This window comes from Hipposideros armiger, unplaced genomic scaffold (assembly GCF_001890085.2).
Source record: "Hipposideros armiger isolate ML-2016 unplaced genomic scaffold, ASM189008v1 scaffold_31, whole genome shotgun sequence".
Lineage (NCBI taxonomy): Eukaryota > Metazoa > Chordata > Mammalia > Chiroptera > Hipposideridae > Hipposideros > Hipposideros armiger.
In genome coordinates, this window is record NW_017731381.1 from 1,416,445 (window position 1) to 1,438,709 (window position 22,265).

At 58.6% G+C, this 22,265-nt stretch overlaps 2 protein-coding genes across 10 annotated transcripts; one reads left to right on the forward strand and one right to left on the reverse strand.

Moving 5' to 3' along the window:
• Window positions 1-65: 65 nt before the first annotated feature.
• Window positions 66-17,444, forward strand: LPIN3 (lipin 3). Of its 9 annotated transcripts, XM_019637092.1 has the most exons (22): window positions 66-210; window positions 1,114-1,167; window positions 3,744-3,886; window positions 3,979-4,178; window positions 5,385-5,480; window positions 6,474-6,754; window positions 6,956-7,039; window positions 7,566-7,686; window positions 7,846-8,146; window positions 8,921-9,020; window positions 9,161-9,321; window positions 9,677-9,770; window positions 9,879-9,948; window positions 11,546-11,638; window positions 11,715-11,758; window positions 12,492-12,630; window positions 13,667-13,815; window positions 14,015-14,101; window positions 14,597-14,749; window positions 14,886-14,994; window positions 15,079-15,182; window positions 15,370-17,444. In XM_019637092.1, the coding sequence occupies exons 4-22, from the start codon at window positions 3,987-3,989 to the stop codon at window positions 15,512-15,514; spliced, it is 2,523 nt and encodes an 840-aa protein (XP_019492637.1). In that variant the 5' UTR covers window positions 66-210; window positions 1,114-1,167; window positions 3,744-3,886; window positions 3,979-3,986; the 3' UTR covers window positions 15,515-17,444. The 9 variants fall into 9 exon arrangements, with proteins under 9 accessions (XP_019492637.1, XP_019492643.1, XP_019492645.1 ...); XM_019637098.1 differs by having other exon boundaries at window positions 3,744-4,178; window positions 6,959-7,039; XM_019637100.1 differs by having other exon boundaries at window positions 3,744-4,178; window positions 6,474-6,724; window positions 6,959-7,039.
• On the reverse strand, window positions 17,390-21,174 carry EMILIN3 (elastin microfibril interfacer 3). The gene is made up of 4 exons (XM_019636902.1): window positions 21,143-21,174; window positions 20,958-21,080; window positions 19,571-19,794; window positions 17,390-19,289 (listed from the first exon to the last, which is right to left on the reverse strand). The coding sequence occupies exons 1-4, from the start codon at window positions 21,172-21,174 to the stop codon at window positions 17,503-17,505; spliced, it is 2,166 nt and encodes a 721-aa protein (XP_019492447.1). The 3' UTR covers window positions 17,390-17,502.
• Between the last annotated feature and the right edge of the window lie 1,091 nt (window positions 21,175-22,265).

Genomic DNA, 22,265 nt, shown 5'->3' on the forward strand with positions numbered 1-22,265 from the left:
TCGCATTGGTGCCTGCGGAGACGCCCTTGGCTCGTGGAGGGGCGGAGCTGGGATCTCACCCAGTCCTAGAGGAGCAGGAAGCGCCAATTGAGGGCGGGGCCAAGGACGCTTACCTGCTGACCCTGTGCGCTCAGGTAGAGGCGGCGGCTCCGGTCCCGGAGGTCCAGTGGGCAGCTCCCCAGGTAGGGCCCAACCCGGGCCTGAGAAGAGGTACCCCTCTCCCTGTCCCGCTTTGCTGGGTCCATCCGTGTGCTATACCCGACCCCCGTTCTTTCCTGTTGGCGGGCTTGAATCCAATCCATCTCTAGCCATCAGAAGGGAACTCAGGGGTGGAGGACCTCACTTCCTCCTTGTATCCGGCCCAGAGGCTGCGGGGGGGGGGAGACCCCCGGACATACAGCACGTGGGATCAGGAGATAACAAGATTCAAAAACCTCTGAGGGGAGGCTGGCCCAGTGTCACCCCAGGCTGACTGTCTGACCTTGGGGGAGGACACAGCCATCCTCTTTAGTACTGAGTATCTTCAGTTGCAAAGCCGGACCTAACCCTTGTCAGGCTCGCTTTGAGACTAGCCAGGTCGGATGGGGCAGCTGGGAAAGCCGCTGGGGAGCTGGGGCTGGTTTTCTCCCTTCCAGAGCTGTAGGGATGCTTATCCTCCTGCTCCCTCTGGTCCTAGGTGGAGAGCCCCGCCCCCACCCCTTCTGAAAGGCTGAAAGCTCCCACCCAAAGCAGCTTGTTCTGGCTTCCCTGTGGTGGAGCTGTGTGCTGGCCTGGGAGGGCTGTGGATGTTCCCAGAGTGGACTCTGAGGCTTGGGCCCCCTGTGGAGCCTGCCTGGAGCCCACCTGCTCACTTTGCACACAGTGGGGCCACCATTGTGCAGGGCTTTGAATGCCAAGTTAAGAAGTCTAAACTCTCAACTGCAGGCTGGGACAGTGCGTTGGAGTCTGACCTATAGTATCATCAGGACCAGCCTGGGTGGGTGGGGCTGTCACGATGCCAGAAAAGTTGCTACTACTGATAGGTGACATATATGGGCACTGAATTTGTGCTTGTGCTTTATATGAATTATGTAATTAATTACTCATGCATCCCTTATGTTATCCTCATTTCAGAGGCTGAACCTGAGGCTCAAAGAGGTGAAAGTGACTTGTCCAAGGCAACAACTAGTAAGTGTCAGGGAGGGGATTAGAACCCAGTCTGGTACCTTACCCACAGTGTCCTGTTGCCACCCAGGAGCTAGGCATCCAGTTATAAAGCCTTGACCTAGGCCAGTAGGAAGAGAAAGGAGGGGGTCAGATGAGCAGGAAATTGGGAATAGGTTTCAGAGGGCTTGGAGGGGGTTACCCATGAATCTCGAGAGGAATTCAGCTGACTAGGTTTCGGGGGTGGGGGAGATGAAGTGTTTGATTTTAGACGTGTTAGTTTGGGTTGCAGGCTGGCATAGGAGAGCCAAGCAGAGCCTCCCTTCACCTGGAGAGGGCCAAAGAGGCAGAGCTGGGTCCTGGGGAGCGCAGATGCCTTCAGGTATGGGGACAGGTAGAGGAGGGGAGCCCAAGGCCTGGCTCACAGGAGTCCCCGCCACCCCCAATGCTGAGCAGGCAGATGTAGGGACATCTACTCATGGGGTGGTGGGAACAGGGAAAGGAATGAATTCTAGGCTGAGAAAGGTTTGAAATTTTGAGAACTGGTTTCATAGAAGGGAAACTGAGGCCAGCAAGGTACTTGTCTGAGGACACTCCATGAGTGGATGAGAGAAGGACCCAGGACTCCCTGGGTGCCATCTCTGCCAGTCATCTCTTTCTGCTACCTCAGTAGCTCTCAACCAGGGCCAGTTATGTCAATGTTTGGAGACAATTTGATTGTCACAACTGGAGGCGGGGTACTGTTGGCGTCTAGTGGGTAGAGACCAGGGATGCTGCTGAACGTCCTACATACCAAAGTCTTACCCAGCCCCAAACGTCAGCGGTTTCAACGTTGGGAAACCCTGCGCTATGTTGAGCTGAGCATGTCACAGACACACACACCAAGCTCTTTTGCCCTCAGCTGGGCAGATAGCTCCGCTTGGGCCTCCAGCTGGGCAGACCTTTGCCCCTACCCTGGTCTGCCCCTCCCATGCTTGCTCCTTTATTCCTGGAAGCTTCTAAAGTCCTCTCTGCTTTTCCTGGGCACAGAGGTCTAGAGCCCTGCCCACTACGTGTCTGTCCCTGTCAGTCTGTCTGTCTCCAGATCTATATTCAGACATTGGTGTTAGGCACGGAGAAACCAAAATGGAAATTTTCACCCAGCACAGGGTAGGTGCCTTGCAGATAAAATATTTAAATTTGAGTGACATATTTGGAGTCCAAAAAAGCTTCATTTTATCCCAGTTTTCATTTTAGCAATTCAAATTGTAGCTTATGTGTGTGAAGCCCCACATTTCTAATAAGCTCCCAGGTGACACTGGTGCTTCTGGGCATGGACCACAATTTGAGGGGGCAAGGCCTTACAGGGCTGTGCAGAGGGGGGCTGTGGGCTGGGCTGCCCTCTCTGCAGACAACTGTGGTGTGGTTTGGGGACCGAGGAGTAGAAGGAACCATGGTGAAGGAGTCAGGAAACCAGGATATGAGTCATCAGTCTCTCCCCTCACCCCATGGCCTCTTAGCTTAATAGAGTTTGGATAAGCCACTTAACATCTTTGAGGGATAGTCTTACATGGCAGCTCGTCCTCCAGGGGTTCTGATGCAGGGTCTGAGAGGGCGAAGTGCCCTGCAGAGGTGGGAGGGCCTGGGTCCTGGCAGCCAGCGGGGAGGGTGATGAGCAAGCTGGCAGGCAGGCACCATGCCAGTGTGGCGGTGGCTCGCATGATAGCCCGGGCCCTTCTCCACGGCTGCCACGGCCTCCTGCGATGGCTCACCTCGCTGTGCCTGGTATGGGAAAGCCGGAGGGACCGGTCTGGCTGTGGGAAGGCGGAACAGCTTTGACGCACCGAGAGCCAGGCCAAAGCCTGAATGTGGGTCTGAGGAGTGGGGGTCAGGGCTGAGAACTATGGCCTAGAGACACTGGGGTCAGCTGTGGGCCACAGACACACTTCCCATCCTCCCAGGGAAACTGAGGAAGCACTTTGGAGTTTGGGGCCTTCAACTGGGAGCTCCCTCCACCTGCAGCTGTAGGGGATGCCCTACCTCGAGCCTCTGACCCCAGGAATAGAGCTGGGCAGAGCCTTAGGTACCTGGGGCACCCCCACCTCTGGCTCCCCACAAATCAGCCATGATGGACCAGCAAGACCCCTTCCAACTCCTAGGACCAGGAGGCAGCAAGACATCTGAGCCCACTTCTCAGATGGAAAAACTGAGACTCCCTCCTCCCCACTCCCTGGGAAGATATCAGCCTTTGGGGTTCACCCAGTGGGTCCAGGGCCTGATATGTCATGAGGCTGCCCCTCATTGACCCCAGTGAGGGGTGCCTACTTCCTGCTGTTCCCACAGTTGAGCCATCCCTGTGGTTCACACGTAGGGTTCTGCAGCCACACAGACCTGGGTTCGAATCCTCTCTTTACTAGTTGTAAGATCCTGGGCAAGCCACTCCACCTCTCTGAGCCTCAGCTGGCGTGACTGTAAACAGGAATAATGACACCCACTCGACCAGCCTCGCGAGTTGTTGTGAAGACAAAATGATTGGCTGTGCCACTCAGCTCTGTTGACTCATGGCAGTTAGAGGCTCAAAGCACCCCCCAGTCTCCTTATCCAGTGCCCTCATTTCACAGATGTGGGGATCGGCACCTGGAGAAGGGAGGCAGCTGCCCAGGAGTGCCACAGCTGGTCGGGGGGTGAGCCACAGCTAGACCCCACATCTACCGGCATACCTCCCATCCTGAGACTGCTACCTGTGTTCAAAGGTGTTCCAGGGGTAAGCCTGGGGACCTGGGGGTCAGGCTGCAGAGCCTCCCCACAGAGGAAGGGGGACCAGGCCTTGGTCCCAGCACCGCTTCCCTTCGCCAGCCCCAGCCATGAACTATGTGGGGCAGCTGGCGGGGACGGTATATGAGACGATGAAGGAGCTGTACCAGGGCCTGAACCCGGCCACGTTGAGCGGTGGGATTGACGTGCTGGTGGTGAAGCAGGCGGACGGCTCCTTCCGCTGCTCGCCCTTCCATGTGCGCTTCGGCAAGCTGGGCGTCCTGCGGTCGCGGGAGAAGGTGGTGAGTGCTGGCGGCTGGCCAAGGGCCCAATGCCCGGGGGGGTGGGGGGGTCTTTGTAGCCGGGGCAGCCACTGCTGTGCCAGGAGAGAACCTGGGCCCTCCTTAGGTGGGGACCTGTTCTCTGAGCAGGCTTCTCTTCTGTATTTCCTTTGAAGGGTTTGGTTTGGTTTGGGGGTTTGGGTCCAAGAGGGTTTCTGTGTTCCCCTGGAAGCAGCATAGTGGGGCAGTCCCTGGTGCTGGAGCAATCAGACCTGGCTCCAGCTTGCTAAGACCTTACTGCCTGTGTGTTCCTGTTAAATCATTTCACCTGTGCAAATGGATACGCTCCCCTCTGCCTGGTGATTAAATAGGAGCTGATAACACCATCCGAGGGCCAGGCTTGCTCAAAGGTTAGCTCCTGTCCCTTAGGGAACCTGCACTGCCTCACGGGACTTGGGTGGACGTGACAGTTTTGTTTACACCAAGGCCCCGTGTGTCCAAAGAGGTTCAGGGGCCCCAAATCCCTCTCACAGTGAGGTGAGCTTTCTGGAATCCTAATAGGAAAGCGTAACCTTGTGAGAGACAGTATGGCTAAGTGCTTAAGAGCTTGGGTTGTAGGCTCAGACGTTCTGGGTTTGTAGCCTCGTTTGGCTACCTCCCAGCAAATTACTTAGCCCTCTGAGCCTGTTTCGTCACCTATAAAGGGAGGATAATGATAGGACTGCAGCAGCTTGTTGTGAAGGTTCATCAGCCTAGTGTAGATTAAACACTATACTAAGTGCCTAGGAGATGGCGATTCTTACCATTGTTGGTGTACTCAAAAAATGTCTGAGCAGTATCCCGGGGCTGGGGACACAACAGTGACAAGATGAATCGGGTCCTTGTCCTTATGGGGTGTGGGAGAGAGAGGGACACAGAAACCAAGGCATAAACAAGAATAACATGACCAGGACACGTGCAGCTGAGCCCCGAGAATGGGGAAATGTCGGGGGGCTTGGAGCCTCTCTGAGGAAGGGGAACCCTCTGAAGAAGCAGAGACCCTCTGAGTGGGGAGCAGCCAGGCATGTCAAGGTCTCAAGGAGAGAGTTCTAGCAAGTACAGGGCTCAGGGGCAGCTGGGAGCCCCTGTGTCCAGGACCAGCTGGGAGGCCAGTCGACTGGAGCATGGCAGTGAGTGAAGCCAACGGCGGGGACCACGCGTCCCCTGCCCCATCACACCCCATTACAGGTAGACATCGAAATCAACGGGGAGCCGGTGGACTTGCACATGAAGCTGGGGGACAGCGGGGAGGCCTTCTTCGTCCAGGAACTGGAGAGTGATGAGGTAAGTGCTTCTGTCCTTGATACCACCTGCCCCTGCCCCTGCCCTAGTGCCCTCTATGGGTGGGGCCATTGGGTTTGGCACTGTCCTCACCGTTGGGAATACCGCATCATCAAGGGTCTGATGCGGGGGATGGGTGGGTGCTGGAACTCATGATATGCTAGTAGAACCTGGTTGGAATTGGGGACGGTTTCTCAGAAGAGGACACTTGAGCTGGTCCCCTTTAGGGTAGAAAGGAGGCCTTCCTTGGGCAGCTTGGAGAGGGAGAGGGTGCTGAGGAATGGCTGGCGGCTGGAAGGCATAAGATGGCTTGTTCTGGATCTGGGGCCGGATCAGTGCCGCTGGAACATGGAAGTGTGTGGGTGCAGGGTGAAGAGAGGGGTGTTTATAGATGGGAGGCAGGCCCAGCACGAGCCAGCAGAGGTGTTTAAATATTGGGGCGTCGGGAAAGTCATGACGCATTTTTGCATTGAAAAACATAGAAAGATATGTCATGACTTTCCCGACGACCCAATAGTTTGAGTTTGACAAACTCTGAGTCCCTCCCTACTTTATGGCAGACACTGTGAAGGCAGACAATCTGCCTTCAAAGAAGATTCCCAGACTAGCCTGGGAGATAGACACATAAACAGCAGATGATAAAACTCTGTTCATTGCAGTGAAGGGGGTTGGAACTGAGGCTGAGAGTAGTCAAGGCAAACTTCCTGGAGGAGGTGATGCCCGGGTGAGTCTTAAAATGGAAGTGGGTGTCTACTGTGGTAGGTGTGGACAGAAGATAAGCTGATGACCAGGTTTCTGCCTGGTCTGCCTCATCTCTGTGATGGAGCTCTGAGGCCAGCAGCAGCTACAAGGCCATGCTGCTGCCGCCTCTGTCCATCCTCCATGCCTGTTTGCCGGACCCCAAATGAGCTCACTCCAGGGCTCAGAGTAACGGGGGGACAAGAGCAGCCCCCATAAACTGTAGGCCCTCAGTCCTGCCCCTGGTCTGCTCCTCAGGAACATGTGCCTCCCCGTCTGTGCACATCACCCATCCCGTGGGGAGGCCTGTCTGGGTTCCCCTCGGACTCCCAGCTGGGTACAGCCAGTGAAGCTGAGCCCATCATCATGGGTGTGCCCTCCACGGGGCGGAAGAAGAGGCTCCGTAGGAGGAAACCCAGGCGGAAGGAGGACACGGTGGCAGCCGATTCTAGTTCTGAGGAGCTGGAGGCAGGCGCTGAGAGCGAGCTGTCCCTGCTGGAAAAGCCAAGGCGAGAGTCCCCAGGGTGTGCAGGGACCAGGTGGGGACCAATGGGTGTGAGGATGCCAACCGGGCTCTAAGCACAGTTTCTTCTGCTGGTGCTGTGTGACCCTGGGCAAGGGCCTTGACCTCTCTGGGCTTTACCTGCTTCACCTCCCTAAGTCCCTGAGGTCCAGCTCCCATGCCTTACCCAGAGTACCCTGTGCTCTCAGTGACCCTTTATTTCCCTGTGGCCCCTCAGCAGTGTCCCATCAGAAGGGGAGTCCTCGCCGCAGCCCAAAGACATCTATCCCTACTCCGACGGAGAGTGGTCCCCGCAGGCCAGGTGAGAGTCCAGGTGGGCAGCCGGCAGGGACTCAAGGCCAAGGTCTCAGAATGGTTTCCATTTCTCTGCTGCATAATGACTTAGAACACTTTTAATGCGTTTACCAGCCATTTGTATACCTCCTTCGTAAAGGGTTCATTCAAGTCTTTTGCCCATTTTTAAAAACTGGTAAAATGCACATAACACGTTTACCACTTTAACCATTTGAAAGTATGCAATTCAGGGGCATTTAGTATATTCACAGTGTTGCACCACCATCTAGTACAACCTCTAGCTAGTTCCAGAACTTTCTCATCACCCCAAATGGAAACCCTTTCCCATTAAGGAGTATCAACCTTGGTCATTTTTTTTTCTTTTACTGGACTTCCTTCTTATTGTTGATTTGTTGGCATTCTTTATATATTTATATATTCTTGCTCCAACACAGGCATAACTATGTGTTACAAATATTTTTTCCCAGGCTAGGGTGGGCAGTAGGGGGGTGGCAGGCTGGCTCGGGGGGCCTCTGAGTTCTTGTTTCCTGCAGCCCCTCGTCAGGTGGGCTAACATCCCCTAAAAGTGACTCGGAGCTGGAGGTGCGGACCCCCGAGCCCAGCCCGCTGAGAGCTGAGGCCCACATGCAGTGGGCCTGGGGAAGGCTGCCTAAGGTGAGTTCCCCGTGTCAGCCCCCCATCCCTGCCTTTCAGGGGCTCTGTGGCCCCTGTGGGTCACCTCCCAGTGACTTGGGCCACCTCCCCAAAGCCTTGTGGGGTGTGGGAAGCAGACTCTGCACTGGCCCACATCTTCCCCCCTTTGTTTGAATGGAGGTGGCCAAAGCTGAGTGGCCCGCATTCTTGACGGTCCCTGATGGCAGCACTGGGGCAGCCTCTGTGGCTGGCGTGGACCCTTCCGGAACCCTGCACACAGGGGCTGGCACTGACCTTCTTCAGCCTGACATGGAGGTGCCTGCTCCGGCGGACCCCCCTCTTCCCATCTCTGAGAGCGAGAAAACCAAGACTCAGAGGTCCAGGGATGAGGGTCACCTTCCTGCCTTGAAATCATGGAGCTGGGCCTCTCTGGAGGGTCCAGCTCCCACCCAGCAGCCCGAGGAGTCCTCCAGGAGTAAAGGTGAGTGATGGCTGGATGGCCCCCTGTGCTTGCCTGGCCGCATGTTACCACCTGGGTGGATTCTGTGACTTCAAGCACATTTTGAACACCTACTGTGTGCCAGGTACTGTGTTTGGCAGCAGCCTGCATGAGGGTCCCAGGCCAGTGGGGCAGACAGATGACACACACGCGTCAACCAGGAAGAACGTGATAGGGTGGTCCCTGGGTGGTCTGAGTGGGTGATATTTGAGCTGAGGCGTCAACGATGAAGAGGCAGCCAATGAGGATCAGGGGAAGAGAATTCTAGGCAGAAGGAACAGCATGTGTCAAAGCCATGAGGAAGGAGAGGGGTTTCGTGTCTAGGAATTGAGGCAGCTGGTGTGTCTTGAGCGAGGCGGGGGAGAGGGCTGGGAAACGAAGCCGAGTTAATGAGAGAAGCTGGACCTTCCCGGCTCACGAGTAGGGCTTTATCCTAAGAATGTGGGAAAGGCACGAGGCCTGCACCGCCCAAATCAGTAGTCACTGGCTACATGTGGCTATTTAAAATCAATTACAGTTAAATTTCCATTTTAATTGAAATTTCCATTTCTCTATCACACCACATGTGAAGTGTGCTGACAGCCACCTGTGGCTATTGGCTCCTGGATTGGGCCTGCAGACATAGGACGTTTCTATCATCGTAGAAAGTCTACTGGACAGCGCTACTTCAGGGTATTCAGAGGCAAGGGGGACACGTACTGCTCACACTGCTGAGCACATGTTAGGTCTACAGGTGTCCCCCTCCTCTGCCCTCAGGCTCCCTGAAGAGAAGCCAGCACCTGGGCCCCAGTGACATCTACCTGGATGACTTGCCCTCTCTGGACTCTGAGAATGCAGCCCTTTACTTCCCCCAGAGGTGCCTGGGTTCTGGGTGCCGGGGTGTCTTGGGATCAGAACCCGTGGGACCAGGGGTTGGCTACCGAGGGCCTGGGAGAGGTGAGCCCCCTCCTCCCAGCCGCCTTGTACTCATGTAACTGTTGGTCCTTTTGCCCCAAGTGACTGTGGGCTGGGGCCCAGGAGGTGGAGTGAACCCGGCAACCGCAAGCCCCTGGGGGACCCCAACCCCAAACAGAAGCTAGAACCCACTCCGGATACAGTGGACACCATAGTGCTCTCTCTCTGCGGTGGACTGGCTGACAGCCGGGACATTTCCCGGGGTATGTTTGGCCCTTCTGAGGATTGGCAGTGAGCCTCGGGGCTGGGGAGGGCAGGGAGGACCCCAGAGGGCCCCTGCCAGCCTCTGCCCTGTGGAGCCCACATTCAGCCAGCAAGGGCAGGGCAGTTCCCAAGGCCCCAGGAAGCAAATGCTTGGTACTAAGTTTGAGTGATCCTGTGAATCCAGAAGCGCCAGTGCCTGGGGTGGAAACAGCAGAGGCAAAAACCCCAGGGAGGGAGGAACCGGCTAGTCAAAGACCCAACCTGCAGGAGGCCTGAGTGATTGATAGAGTGCAGGGGAGGCAGGGTCATGTGGGATGTGTCAGCCTCACCCTCACTCTCTGCCTCTGTGCCCAGAGAAGTTCAACAAGCACATCGTCTCCTACCAGGACCTCACCAAAAACCCTGGCCTCCTGGAAGACCAGAACCTGGTGGTGAAAATCAATGAAAAGTAAGTAGCGAGGCTGGGCTGCTGGCGGCCCCAGAGGGTCACCCCCCTACCCCTGCTGTCATGGCTCTGTAGCTGCTGTAGCCCTGACCCCCTATTCTGTCTCCCCAGGCATTATAACTGGGCTGTAGCTGCCCCCATGATCCTCTCCCTGCAAGCCTTCCAAAAGAACTTGCCCAAGGTAATGGTTAGCGCGCCACTGGGCCTCCTGGGGAAAGAAGCCGTAGCCTTGTGGTAGGTAGGGAGGCCCGTGGCCAGGAAGTGGAGCGTGGGCGGAGATGGGCCTGGGGCTGACTGGCTGCAAGACCCACTCTGGGAGATGAGACTGAGGGCCCCTGAAGCCTCACCCAGGCTGTGGGGACAGAGGTCCACCCTTCCCTGGTTTCCTGGCATGGCTGAATCCTGTTGGCTTTGGACTTGACTTCAGAGGAGCACAGGACAAACCAGAGGGGGACAAACATTTGACAGGGTCACGCCTTCAGCAAGAGGTTTTGGATCTGAGTGACGAGGCTTGGGAGATGGAGCTCCCATCCTCACCGGGAGACCCCTCTCCAGGCTGGGCTGCAGGGGCTTGCTCGCTTTATCAGCACATATTTTTTGTGTACCTACTGTGTGCCAGGGACAGTCATACCTTCCTAGAAAGACAGTTAATTAAAGATTCTGCCAGATGAATGTAAAATTCAACTGTGAGTATTAGAAAGGAGAGGTCTGGGGTGCTGTGAGAGCCTACAACAGGGACGTTTGCTGAGCAAGAGCCCACTGGGCAGAAATTGGAAGGATGAGGAAACCTTAAGCAAGTGAGGGGTGGGAACAGCATGTGCAGGTGCTCAGAGGTGGGCAGGAACCCAGACTCGTCAGTCCCTCCCAGAACCTCCACCTTGTCTAACCTGCATCTGCCCCTGGGAGTGGACCAGGGCCCTGCCCTGGTCTGTTCTCCACTTGGTTAGAATTGCCCGAAGAACATCAGTAACCAGATGGTGACAGCTGATGTCTCCCGTTGGTGATGGTCAGCTCAGTTCTCTGGCTGGCTCTGGGTCTGAGCTAGGACCACAGCCTGTGGGAAGGGACAGGGTCCCTCTCCTGCTTGGCTCTCCTCACCTTTACCCAGACAGACCCACCACTGAGGCCCCTGGGAGACTCCCTCAGCCTGTTCCCAGCTCAAGTGGGCACTCTGGCCAACCCATCCCCAGCCCATGTCCCCCTGACCTGGGTGTACATTTCTGTGTTTGTAGGAAGCTGATGTGTCTCCCAGGTTGGCCTGGGCCCTCACTGGAGTTATCTAGCACAACTCTAGTCAGTAGTTTTCACAAGGTCATGGTGCCTCCACCAGACAGTGACGGTAAGATACAGAGAAGGAGGCTGTTCGTGGGATAGAATCACTGACCTCAGGAGTTGCTTGTGTTGGTCTTGGAGATTGAGGGCAGTACTGACTATAGACTGTCCTTCCTGCTGCCACTTGGTGGCATCGTGCAGGGAGTACCAGATCTTGAGAAACTCCCAAAGCAGTGCCTCTAGTAGAAAGACTGACCCACACTATTTGGAGGCCAGGCCGAGGTTGGGCTAGAGGTAGGGGGTCAGGGCTGGGGTGGAGTGGGGACAGACAGAAGTGGCCCTTGGTCTCCTCTGCGTAGGTAGCTCCGTGAATCCCAGAATTGATGTTGGCGGCACCTTGCTCGAGGGTCAGCCCCAGACTCTAGGCTCAGTGTGACCCCCAAGGGCAATCAACGGTGGGTTTGTGTAGTGCAGGGGAGAATGCCATGACCTTCATCTGCCCACAGAGCACCGTGGACAAGCTGGAGAAGGAGAAGATGCCCCGGAAGGGTGGGCGGTGGTGGTTTTCCTGGCGACGCAGGGATTTCTCAGCCGAGGAGGTGGGTGGTCACAGTCACAGGGCGGGGCCAGCACAGGCAGGAGCCAGGCTTCACTGGGTGGATGTTCTTCCCACAGCGCAATGCCCAGAGGGAGAAGACCCCAGCCGGGGAGCCAGTGGGGTGAGTTGCTCTCCTGGCTGAAGCTGGAGCCTGGGAAGGGAAGGATCGCCTGGGGGACAGGGAGGGAGCCTGCACCCCTCCCCCAGCCATGGTTCTTGGTCACTCCCCAATCACTTCTCTTTTTCCTGAGAAATGCCCCCATGTCACAGATGGGAAAACTGAGACTTAGAGATACATCGAAGGTCTCACAGCCGGGAAATAGCAGAGCTGGAACGGGTGCCCAGACTCCCAGCCCAGACAAGGGGCTACTGTATTAAGGAGGGGCAGGGCCTCCCCTCTCCGCCAGAGGCCAGCTGATCTTGCTCCCTTTTTTACCTTTGAAGTGACCCTGAACGCCCAAGGTTGGGCGGGAGGGTGACTAAGGATGATTCAACTAAAGCAGGTGGCGTTGGAAACAAACCCTAAAACCCACACTAGGTTTTTCAGGTAAATCTCTCCAAGGCAGGCACCTGGCACCCTAGCTATGGTGAGGCACTGAGGGCTGAGAGCCCAGGCCCTCAGCTCTAGCTCTGCTGTCACCTTTCTGGGTGCAGACTGCCAGCCTGCATCCTTATTCTGCTGCTACCACCCCAAAGTGGGTGGCACCTAGAGGGAGGGGTTTCTGATCCCCTAGGTAGTCTCCAGAGGGGCAGGGACAGGCCCCGAGCCCCTGGTGGTCTGGCCTGAGGAGTGAGCATCTACCGGGAGTGCAGGGCCTTCAGCTGGGGTGGTCTGAGAGCCGGGCTGCCCACAGGGACAAGACTGATGTCCTGAGCAGCGAGGATGACGCCCCAGACAGCCCTGTGATCCTTGAGGCGTCCTCCCTGCCACCCTCACCTTCAGCCTACACTCCTACCTACAAGAAGTCCCTCCGCCTCTCCTCCGATCAGATCGTAAGTGTGTGCACTCGTGTTTGTATAGGGGTGGTGGGGCTGTGATAACTCTGTCCCAGGGCCCCACAGGGCCTGGCTAAGGAATGGCTCCACAAAGCCGCATTCACTAAAGCGCAGCATCTATCTCCTTGGCAGCCTTCCTAACAGCCTCTGCTTGAATACCTCCAGGGACAAGGGGCTCACTTTCTTACATGCCAGCCCATTTCTCTGTTAGATGCTATCACTGGAAAAGCCCTCTTTGCCATCCTAAAAGACCTACCTGCAGTGGGTCACCTGGCTCTGGATCTGCCTTTGGAAGGCACGCTAAAGGAATCAAATGCCGATGACAGCCCTTCAGATTTGGGCAACCCCAGGCCCCCAAGTCATATTTTAAAGCTCAGTTAACTGGTGGTTCCTGTAATACGAATGTTTTCTCCCTGAGTGTGACTCTGTGGTCAGGGAGTTGCCTCGGGGTGACTTGGCCGGCCTGGTACAGAGAAGCTGCCATCTTTGTGGTACCCTGGGGCTCACACACAACTCTCGTCAGCCAGCTCCTGGAAGCCTTGGTCACCAGCTGTGACTGAGAGCTGCCCTAATCCTTCTCTGCACCAAGGACAGAGCTCGGTCTCTCTTTAGGGGGATATCACAGGTACCCTAGCCTCAGGCAGGGGGCCACCCGTGGGGATCCCCTCAGGGCCCCGTCTGTGGAGAGGGGTGTCCCCTGCCAAGAGCAATGCCGGCCTTGGGGCTGACCTGAGAAACTTGACTGGGAGCCGTGGGCCAGGCTTTCCTTGAACTTCACCCCAAAGGAGCATGAAAGGTTAGGGCTCCTGTGCTGGGCACCACGAGCACTCCCTCACTTCCTCCTTGTGACCACCCTCTGCCCATGTGCGTGTGTCTGTGTGCCTGTCTCTGATGAGTTCTAGCAGGTTCGCTGAGTTGGACAGGAGAGGAGAATACGAGGCCTGGGAGATCGAAGGCCACAGTTTGGGGCGGCAGGGGGTGGATCGTGCCTGGCTCTCGCAGATCAGAGCTCACCCCCTTTGTCTGGCCCCAGCGGCGGCTGAACCTGCAAGAAGGTGCCAATGATGTGGTCTTCAGTGTGACAACCCAGTACCAGGGCACCTGCCGCTGCAGGGCCACCATCTACCTGTGGAAATGGGACGACAAGGTGGTCATCTCGGACATCGATGGCACCATCACCAAGTGAGGCCTGGTTGGCCAGGGGAAAAGAGGGCAGTCCTGGAAGCTCCTCTCCCTCTGTTCTGGGGGGACAGTGGGGGAGGAGTGAGGGAGAGAGGCCCTCCCAGTGCACCGTTTTGGGGCTGGGCCCCAGTGGGCCTTATGCAGGGAACATGAGGGCCACATGGGGCTGCCTTGGAGTGACTCCTCCTTTGGGCTCTAGGTCGGACACTCTGGGCCACATTCTGCCCCAGCTGGGGAAAGACTGGACACACCAGGGCATCACGAGTCTCTACCACAAAATCCACCTGTGAGTGCCGGGGCTAGGGCAGGGCCCCAGGGAGGGAGTGACAGGACATCTTAAGCCACCCTGGCCTCAGCCCTGGGAAGCCAGGCTTAGGGGCCCGCAGAGTCCCCAAGGGAAGAAGCCAGGGCATGTCCCTGGAGTGCTAAGACCTACCTGCTGGGCCTCGGTTCTCCTGTGGAAGACTCATCTCCTGAGGCCCTGGTGGGGGAGAGGCGGGCGGATCTGACTGCTGGTCTTCATGCTGTAGTGGAAGTCTACGGACTTGCTCAAACCTTTGTCCGTCCTGGTCCACCTGGGCCTCAGGACTCTGTCCGTGCTCCTACCTGGGACAGCTACTGCAGCCACCTTGCAGACCTGGCCCAGCTGTTTCTAAGTCCCCTCCCTGCAAAAGCCTCTGGGCTTGGGGAGGCCAGAACCTCAGGATTGAGATGAGCTGGCTAAAGCCAAGAGGGTGGGATGGGGCATGGCTGGTCCCTGATGGCTCTGTGCCACCCTCAGAAATGGGTACAAGTTCCTGTACTGCTCGGCACGGGCCATCGGCATGGCTGACCTCACCAAGGGGTACCTGCGGTGGGTGAGCGAGCGTGGCTGTGGCCTCCCCAAGGGCCCCATCCTGCTGTCTCCCAGCAGCCTCTTCGCTGCCCTGCACAGGTAACGCCCCTACACCACAGGCGCCCACAGCCCCCGGGGGGAGCGCAAGCCCACCTCCAGCCAGGCCAGGCCAGCACCAGGCCTGTGTCAGCGGACCCTGCCGGCCTCTGATTGCTGCCCCACCCCCGCTCCCCAGGGAGGTGATTGAGAAGAAGCCAGAGGTGTTCAAGATCGCCTGCCTGAGCGACATCCAGCAGCTCTTCCACGGCCAGCCCTTCTATGCTGCCTTTGGGAACAGGCCCAACGTGAGTATGTCCCCTCCCGTCCCCGAGAGCTGAGCCACCTCCTCCCCACTTCCCAGCCCAGCGGCCCCTTCTTGTCCCCCACAGGATATCACTGCCTACCGACAGGTGGGCCTACCCGAATCTCGCATCTTCACAGTCAACCCCCGAGGAGAGCTCACCCAGGAGCCCATGAAGAACCACAAATCCACGTGAGGCCAAACCCCGCCACATGTCTCCCACGTCCCTGTCCCCTGGGCCCCAATGCCACCTCCTTACCAGGGACCCTCCTCCTGGCCCAGGGCTCCCAGGCCGTGTGCAGAGTCTCTGCCTGATGTGGCAGAGGCTGTGGCCCGGTGGCAGCTCGGGCTCTCAGTGCTGACCCTTTTCTGCCCACAGATACGAGCGGCTCGGTGAGGTGGTTGAGCTCCTCTTCCCACCTGTGGCCCGTGGCCCCAGCGCAGATCTGGCCAACCCTGAATACAGCAACTTTTGCTATTGGCGGGAGCCACTGACCTCTGTGGACCTTGATGCCCTGGCCTGAACCGGTCCAGGCTGTGCCCTCCTCCGTGGCCTGGCCCAGAACTGACTAGGCATCCCAGGGCATAAGAGGGTTGGAGGCTGGGTGCCACAGGGCCAACCCAATGGGGAGGAGGGGCGCTGTGGGCTGGTTGGCAGCCTCTCTCCTCCCAGTCCTGTTCTGTCTCCTGCCAGCTGAGCTGCAGAGGGGCGGGGCAGCTGCTCCAGGCCTCATCATGGCCCCGGCCGGTAGCCATGAAATGATTGTCCCCTGGGCCCCATCACCCTGAGACTTTGCCTCAACTCCTGATTAGGACGGAGAGGATAGAGAGGCCCCACGGAGGCTTGAGAGTTGGACGCACAGGCAAGGTTGGTGGCAGCCGTGGGGAGTACTTGAATAGCATCTGGGAAGAACACAGTGCTCCCCCGCCCCCTTCCGGGAGCCTGGACTGTCTGTGCCCTCTGAGGCCAGACCCTTACATAGCCCCGGCCCCTTCCCACAGCCCTTGAGCCAGACATCGCAGCACGTCCCAAGCCCAGATGCTCCAGTGTCCTCTGACATCAGGAAAGGGGGAGCCCAGGGCAGCGCAAGGACCGAGGGAGTGTGGCTTCCACTTGGCCTAACCTGCCCCCAGCAGCTGCTCCTGCTCCTCCCGGCACCTCCCCTGGGGACACAGCCCCAAACCCTGCCAGGCAGGTGGGGGTTGGTCTGCCCTCCCGTAGCCTTTGCTGGTCAGCTCAGTGCCAACACAGCTGCTGAGTGAGCTTTTGCACGAGGAGCTGTGGGAAGCATCCCACGGCAGCCTTACCTCTCACCGTCTTCAGGGAAGAAAAGACCTTTAGATGGGCTAGAAGCTTTAATCCAGGTCTGCCCTTCCCCAGTAGCACCACAGAGGAGGGTCAGATACCAAATGTTGAGAAACCAGGAGGCAGGGCTACATAGCACAGGAGGGCTTGTGCTGCTGTGGGGAAACTGAGGCCCGAGGAGACAGGCATCAGGGTCTCTGGGAACTGTGCAGGCTGAACACGTGTTTTCAGGTTGTCCCTTCGTGGTGTCATACCTGAACTTCTCAGGACTTTGTGAACTGGACATCCAGGCGGGGCTGGGTTTACAGGGATGGTGGAAACTGGGCCTGGAGCCCTCTCCCTCCAGCTGTGGCCTCTTGCCCAGGGTCCGACCTCATTCAGGCCATGACGGACAAGGAAGGCTGCTCTCTGGAGAGAGGCCCTAACCTGGGGGCAGAGAGGGGGAGATTCTGCCCCCCTCCCCAAATGGAAAGGAGAGGACTGTGTGCAAACCAGAGTACCCTCAAAACATCTTTCGGGAAGAATGTTTTGAGATAAATTAAAGTGGGGGTCTCTGAACAGACCACCTAGACCCAATCCTCCTCAGGAATCTACAGCTGCCTAAACCGTCACCTTGGGGGAGAATCAGAAGGAATAAAGATAACTCTTGGCTGAGTCTTTGTGTTTCTCTTCCACCCTGAGGGACCTGTGGGGAGGTGGAAACCTCTGGTCCTTGGTTCAGAAACAGCATCCGTGAAGCTGCAAGGTGTGAGGGCAGTGCCAGTGGGCACCACCTTCCTGCAGAAACCAAGCCCAGAATCCTGGGGACAGGAGCTAAGGGGACAAAGGAACCAGAAGCCTCCGCGGGCTGGGGCCTGCTGCCCCGGATGTGGACAGGCCACTGTCAATGGCTCTGCAGGTCTTTGCACAGCTGCCAACTCGTGTGTCCCCAGAAGAGCAATCTGCAGACTGGGTTGTGAAGTCTCTTAGGTCCATCCTGGCCTGCAGGCACGACGTACTTGCCTTGACGGCTATCCTGAGTTGTCCAGTTGGTGCAGCACTGAGCGTGGATGAGCCTGGGGACAGTCGTGGAGCTGGACCAAGACTGTTCCTTCAAGGGCCTCTGGCATCCGCGCTAGCCAGGGGTGGCTGGGAGGCATGGTCTGAGCTCTGGGGTGATGTCCCCAGGGTTGGTGGGATCTGGGGTTGGGTTCTGGCCTGGCCCACCTAGTCGGCCTGCCCTGACCGCGCCTGCTCGGCCAGCTGGGCCCGGCAGTCCAACAGATCATCCTGGAGGCGGGCGATGTCCTGTGCGTGCTGGGCCAGTGTGCGATTCAGCTGGTCCATGTGGTCCCACAGACCCTCCCTGGGCCTGAGTGACTCGGTGGGCAAGCTGCCCAGATCTGCAGCCATCAGGCCCAGCTTCCTGCACGCACCCTCCACTTGTGCTACCCGCTGGTCGAAGTGGCCCATTGTGTGCTGGAGTTCCTGGGCTATGTCCTGGCAGCGGTTCAGCCCGCCGGCCACACCAGCCACACCGGCCTTGAGCTGCTCCAGCTCGCCCCGCAGGCTCAGGACCTGCCTGTGGCCAGCTCGAAGCCGCGAGCCCTGGCTGCTGACTTGCTCCTGGATGGCGTGGACCTCAGCCTCCACCTTGCGTTCCCGCTCATCCAGGGATGTGTTGGCGGCCAAGAAGGCATCAGAGTACTGGCTGACGGAGTCACTGAGGCCTGTGAGTGACTTGCTCACGGAGTTCAGATTGACCTTGAGCAGGGTGATCTCGCCCTGGAGTGAGTTGCCCGTCGCTCCTGCCAGCTGCCCCTGGACCTTGGCCATGGTGCCATTGAGCTGCCGGAGCAAGGCCGCGTGGCTGGCTACCTGGTGTAGAAGGGCCTCGATCTGTCTCTGCCAGGCCTTCACCTCTGCCATGAGGTTGTCCAGGATGGCTGAGGTGGTGCTGGGGGTGCATGAGGTCTCCAGCGAAACCAGCCGTTGCTCCAGCACAGCCAGCTCTGTCTGCACCAGGGGCCATGCCAGCCTGCCTGGTGGAGAGCTGTCATGGCTTAGCTCCCCAGCCAGTGTCACCAGGCGCTCCTCTAGGCTCTGCACACGCTCTTCCAGCAGGGTCCTGAAGCTGCCCACGCCCCATCCCCCCTCCTTCATCCCTAGACAGCAGCCCCTCACGCCATTCTCCGTCCCATTGAGGGTCTCCAGGCCCTCAAGAAGTCCATCCACACCCCCGTCGAGCATGGCAGCAGAGAGCCGTGTGAGCTCATCCCTGGAGGTGGGGCCATGGCCCCTTTGGGCCTCGGTGACTGCCTGCAGGTTCCTCTCGAGGCTGTCCATGCGGGCACTGACCAAGGCCAGCTGGCTGCAGCAGCTCCCACTGCCAGCCACGCTTAGGCCTTGCAGCCGGGTACCCAGCTGTGAGAGCTCCCGGCGCAGGGCCAGCTCCCGGCCATCCAGGCTCTGGTGCAGCCTTCGGCTGGCTGCCTGGCCCTCCTCACACTGCTGCCGAACCTCCTGCACCCGCAGGTCACACGTGCTCTGGACGTCTTGCAGCTTCTGCTCGAAGCCATCCAACAGGCTCCCCCAGAGTCGGTGCAGCCGTCGGTCCACGTATTCATCCAACAGGGCCAGGGAGGTGAGTGGAGATGGCGGGGCCTCCCGCAGCTGCTGCAGGTGGGCCTCATGGCCGAGGGCCAGCCCGTGGACCTCGTCCAGCAGCCGCACCTTGGTCTGGAGCGTGTTGCTCACCTCTGTCACCTTGCTCAAGATCTCGTCCAGGGGAGGTGTAAGCGGCCTTCCAGCTCTGTCTCCAGGGTTCCCAAACCCCTCGGGGATGACCTCAAAGCCCACAGGGGCAGCAGGAGCTCTGGGGCCACCAGTAATCCTGTTGGGGTCCTCGTGGCTGGTCACCAGGCCGCTGAGGGTACCATATGCCTGTGCCAGGCGCTGGACATCACCCTCCAGGCGTTCCAGCCGCTCACCAAACAGCCCTGGGCCTTTCCTTCCTGGGAAAGAGAAGGAGGGAACCCCAGGGGTGTCGTTGGTTGGGCTCTCTCAGCTTGTCCTGTTGCCCGGCCACCTGAGAGATTTTCTGTTCTAAGTCAACCTCGCTGGGCATAGTTCCACCAGCTTTTGGAGGGGTCCCGGGGACTCACCCTTCTGCCTAGCATGAAATGCACCCTCCCCAGCCCTGCCCAAGCTCAGCCAGCCTGAATCAGTCCTTCTCCCACATCCCTACCCCCAAGAAACCCAGCTACCTTGGTAGGGTCTCCATGGGCAGACTCACCGTAGGGGCTGGGCGCCGCTCTGCTGGAAGGAGGGAGCCTGGGGCCTGGGCCCAGCTGCCCAGAGGGAATCTGGGACTCAGGCTCTGAATGGGGCGGGGTGGCCCCGGGGTCCGTGAGGTGCTCAGGGCAGCCTTGTCCAGTGAGCCCAGGGCAGCAACGCCAGGAGAGCTCTGTCACAATCTTGTAGCCAACCTTGTATTTGGGTCTGAGCACTGTGCGGTACCTGGGACAGGGATGGGGAGAGGGCAGGGTCCTGTACCTGTGGGCTGAGGTACCTGCCTCCTGGCAGGTGACCTTGTCCCCTGGCTGGTGTTTAGGGCCACTCTCAAGACACTTGGATACAGTCTAGATGTCTTCCCACCTCCACGGCATCCCCAGGGGTTTCCTTCTTCTGTGCTTAAGGTGACAGGGCCAGAGGGTAGAAGTAGGCCTTGCCAAGGCTCACAGATGGGTTAGGGGAGGGTGCAGGAAGAAGCCACCCCCTCCTGTTTGCCTGGGGAGAAGGCAAGCAGGAATGTGGCCCCAAGGCTCCCAAGATCACTTGGACCCCCTTGAGCTTATACTGCTATCAGAAATTCTACTCTGGCTTTGGTGGTACTTTGAAGAATTCTGACAAAGCCCCAGCCCCTCCCCTGTGGGTGGGTGAGGAGTACTGCCCTGGAGCTGGGGCAGGCAGTCCCTCTCACTGCCTGGGGGCCACCCTGGGCTCCCATCAGCTCCCCTTAGTCCTTTCCACTTCTCCCTAGCCTACTCCGAGAACTCGGCTCTGATGGCAGAGGCTAGTGACAGGCCACCTTTGATTTTGAGCACAGGCAGGAAGGCCCAGGGTGGAAGGCAGCACAGGGGCCACTCCCTCACCTGTTCAGCAGTGTACCTGTACCCGTTCACCCACTGACACATTGCAGCCAACAGGTTTGTTTTCACACCTGCATTTGAACCTCTCCAAGTACAGACCATTGCATCCCACCTGTGTGCAACACCACACGTCCTCACATGGCCCCATCTGTCCCATTCCCCTCACCCCTGGCCTATCTTCTCCAGTCAGCACAGACCTCCTTGAATCTGCCCAGGGTCCCTTTGGCATCAACCATGCCAGTGTGACCCTCTGCTCTCCCACACCCTTTGCCCACGCTGCTTCTTCCTTGCCTGGTACTAATTCTCCCCCAGGAACCCTCCCCTGGTCCCCCTGTGGGCTCCGCCCTGAACCTGCCCCTGACTCCTCCCTGGCCCCCTCCATCCAGCTGGGGTGGGGGCTGGGGGAGGCTCTCTGAAGTCAAGGAGTTACAGCCCTTGTAGAGCTGGCTGCTGCTCTCAGCTGAAGGCAGGCCAGGGTGGGTGGGGCGTGTGCCCAGGGATCCCAAGTGGGTGGGAGGGGGGTGCACTCACGTGACTGTCCCGGGGCACTTGGGCCCCCATCCACACTGCCGGTACTCAGCCTTTATGTAGCTCTCTGCTCCCTCCTGTAGGACACAGGTCACATTTCTGTGCACCACGTAGGCGCAGAGGGCCCTGCAGGGGAGAACGGCATCCGTGGACTATCGGGCCTGGGCCAGGCCCACCGAGGCTCCTACCATCTGTGGGCCTCAGCAGAAGAGACCTCCATCTTTCTTCAACCCCTTCTCCTTGGGAGCCAGCGCCTTCGGCCTGGGGTCCAGCCCTGCTGCTGGTCTCTCCGAGCCCAGTCTCCCCAGTGAGTTGGTCACTGGGCTAAGCACTGTACTGAACCGGGAGCCTGGTGTAGCTGCCCTTTCTTGGTCTGACCTCTGCTCTCCCTGCCTGAAGGAGCAGCCCACCCTGCTTCTCAAGTCCTCATCTTGTCATTTGAGGCTTCCGAGTGTCTTTGAGCGACTGAGTGTCTTTGAGACCACACTTCTCCCTTCCTCCCCTGACTCCTGGGGAAATGCACCCCACCTTGTAGCTTTCTGACCCCTGCCTCTGATCCTGGTTCCTCATTCTCAGATCATTTCTACCACCTCCTCCAGGAAGCCTACTCTGATATGCCCAGGCCCACTGAGTGTCAGCTATGGGCTGGACGCCCTCCTTCTACAGTACCTCTCAAATGCAGCTAGAGTTCAAATTCAGCTAGCACCCCAGGCAGAGCCCCTAACTCACCTGAGATAGGCCAGTTCTCAAGCCACTGCCTGCTCAAGACCAGAAGCTGAGGCAGAGGAGGGGAAGCAGCCCCTCCTTACAGGCCACAAAAGTGGGGGGGGGGGAGCAGCTGCCTGACATAAACCGGCCACCTGTAGTCTGTTGTCGGACTCTGGAGCCACATCACGAACCAGGAGCCCCCACCAGCTCTGTGGTCCAGTCACACTGGGGCTGCTAAGCGATTGCTGGGGCCAGGTTGACCAAGGGAGCGGGCAGGCCACTGGGCGCAGGGATCCTCTCCTACCCAGCGGGGCAGGGGCGCGACGGAAGGCCCCGGCGTGGTGTGTGTCGGGGGGAGAGCCCCGCGTGCTCCGTGCGCAGCCCGCCCTCCCTCCTCGCCCTCCACCTGGTCCGCTACGCCCGGGGTTTGCACACAGCGCAGCTGGAAAATGTTACTTCTCTGGAAAGGTTTCCGCGGGCACTGCCAGGATCCCCGCCGCCGCGCCAGGCCCCCTCGGCTGATTTTTCTTCAGCAGCCCCCTCAGCCTCCCGCGGCGTGGGGCGCCCGCTGGGCAGGGGCTTGGCCCCGGGAGCCGCCCCCTC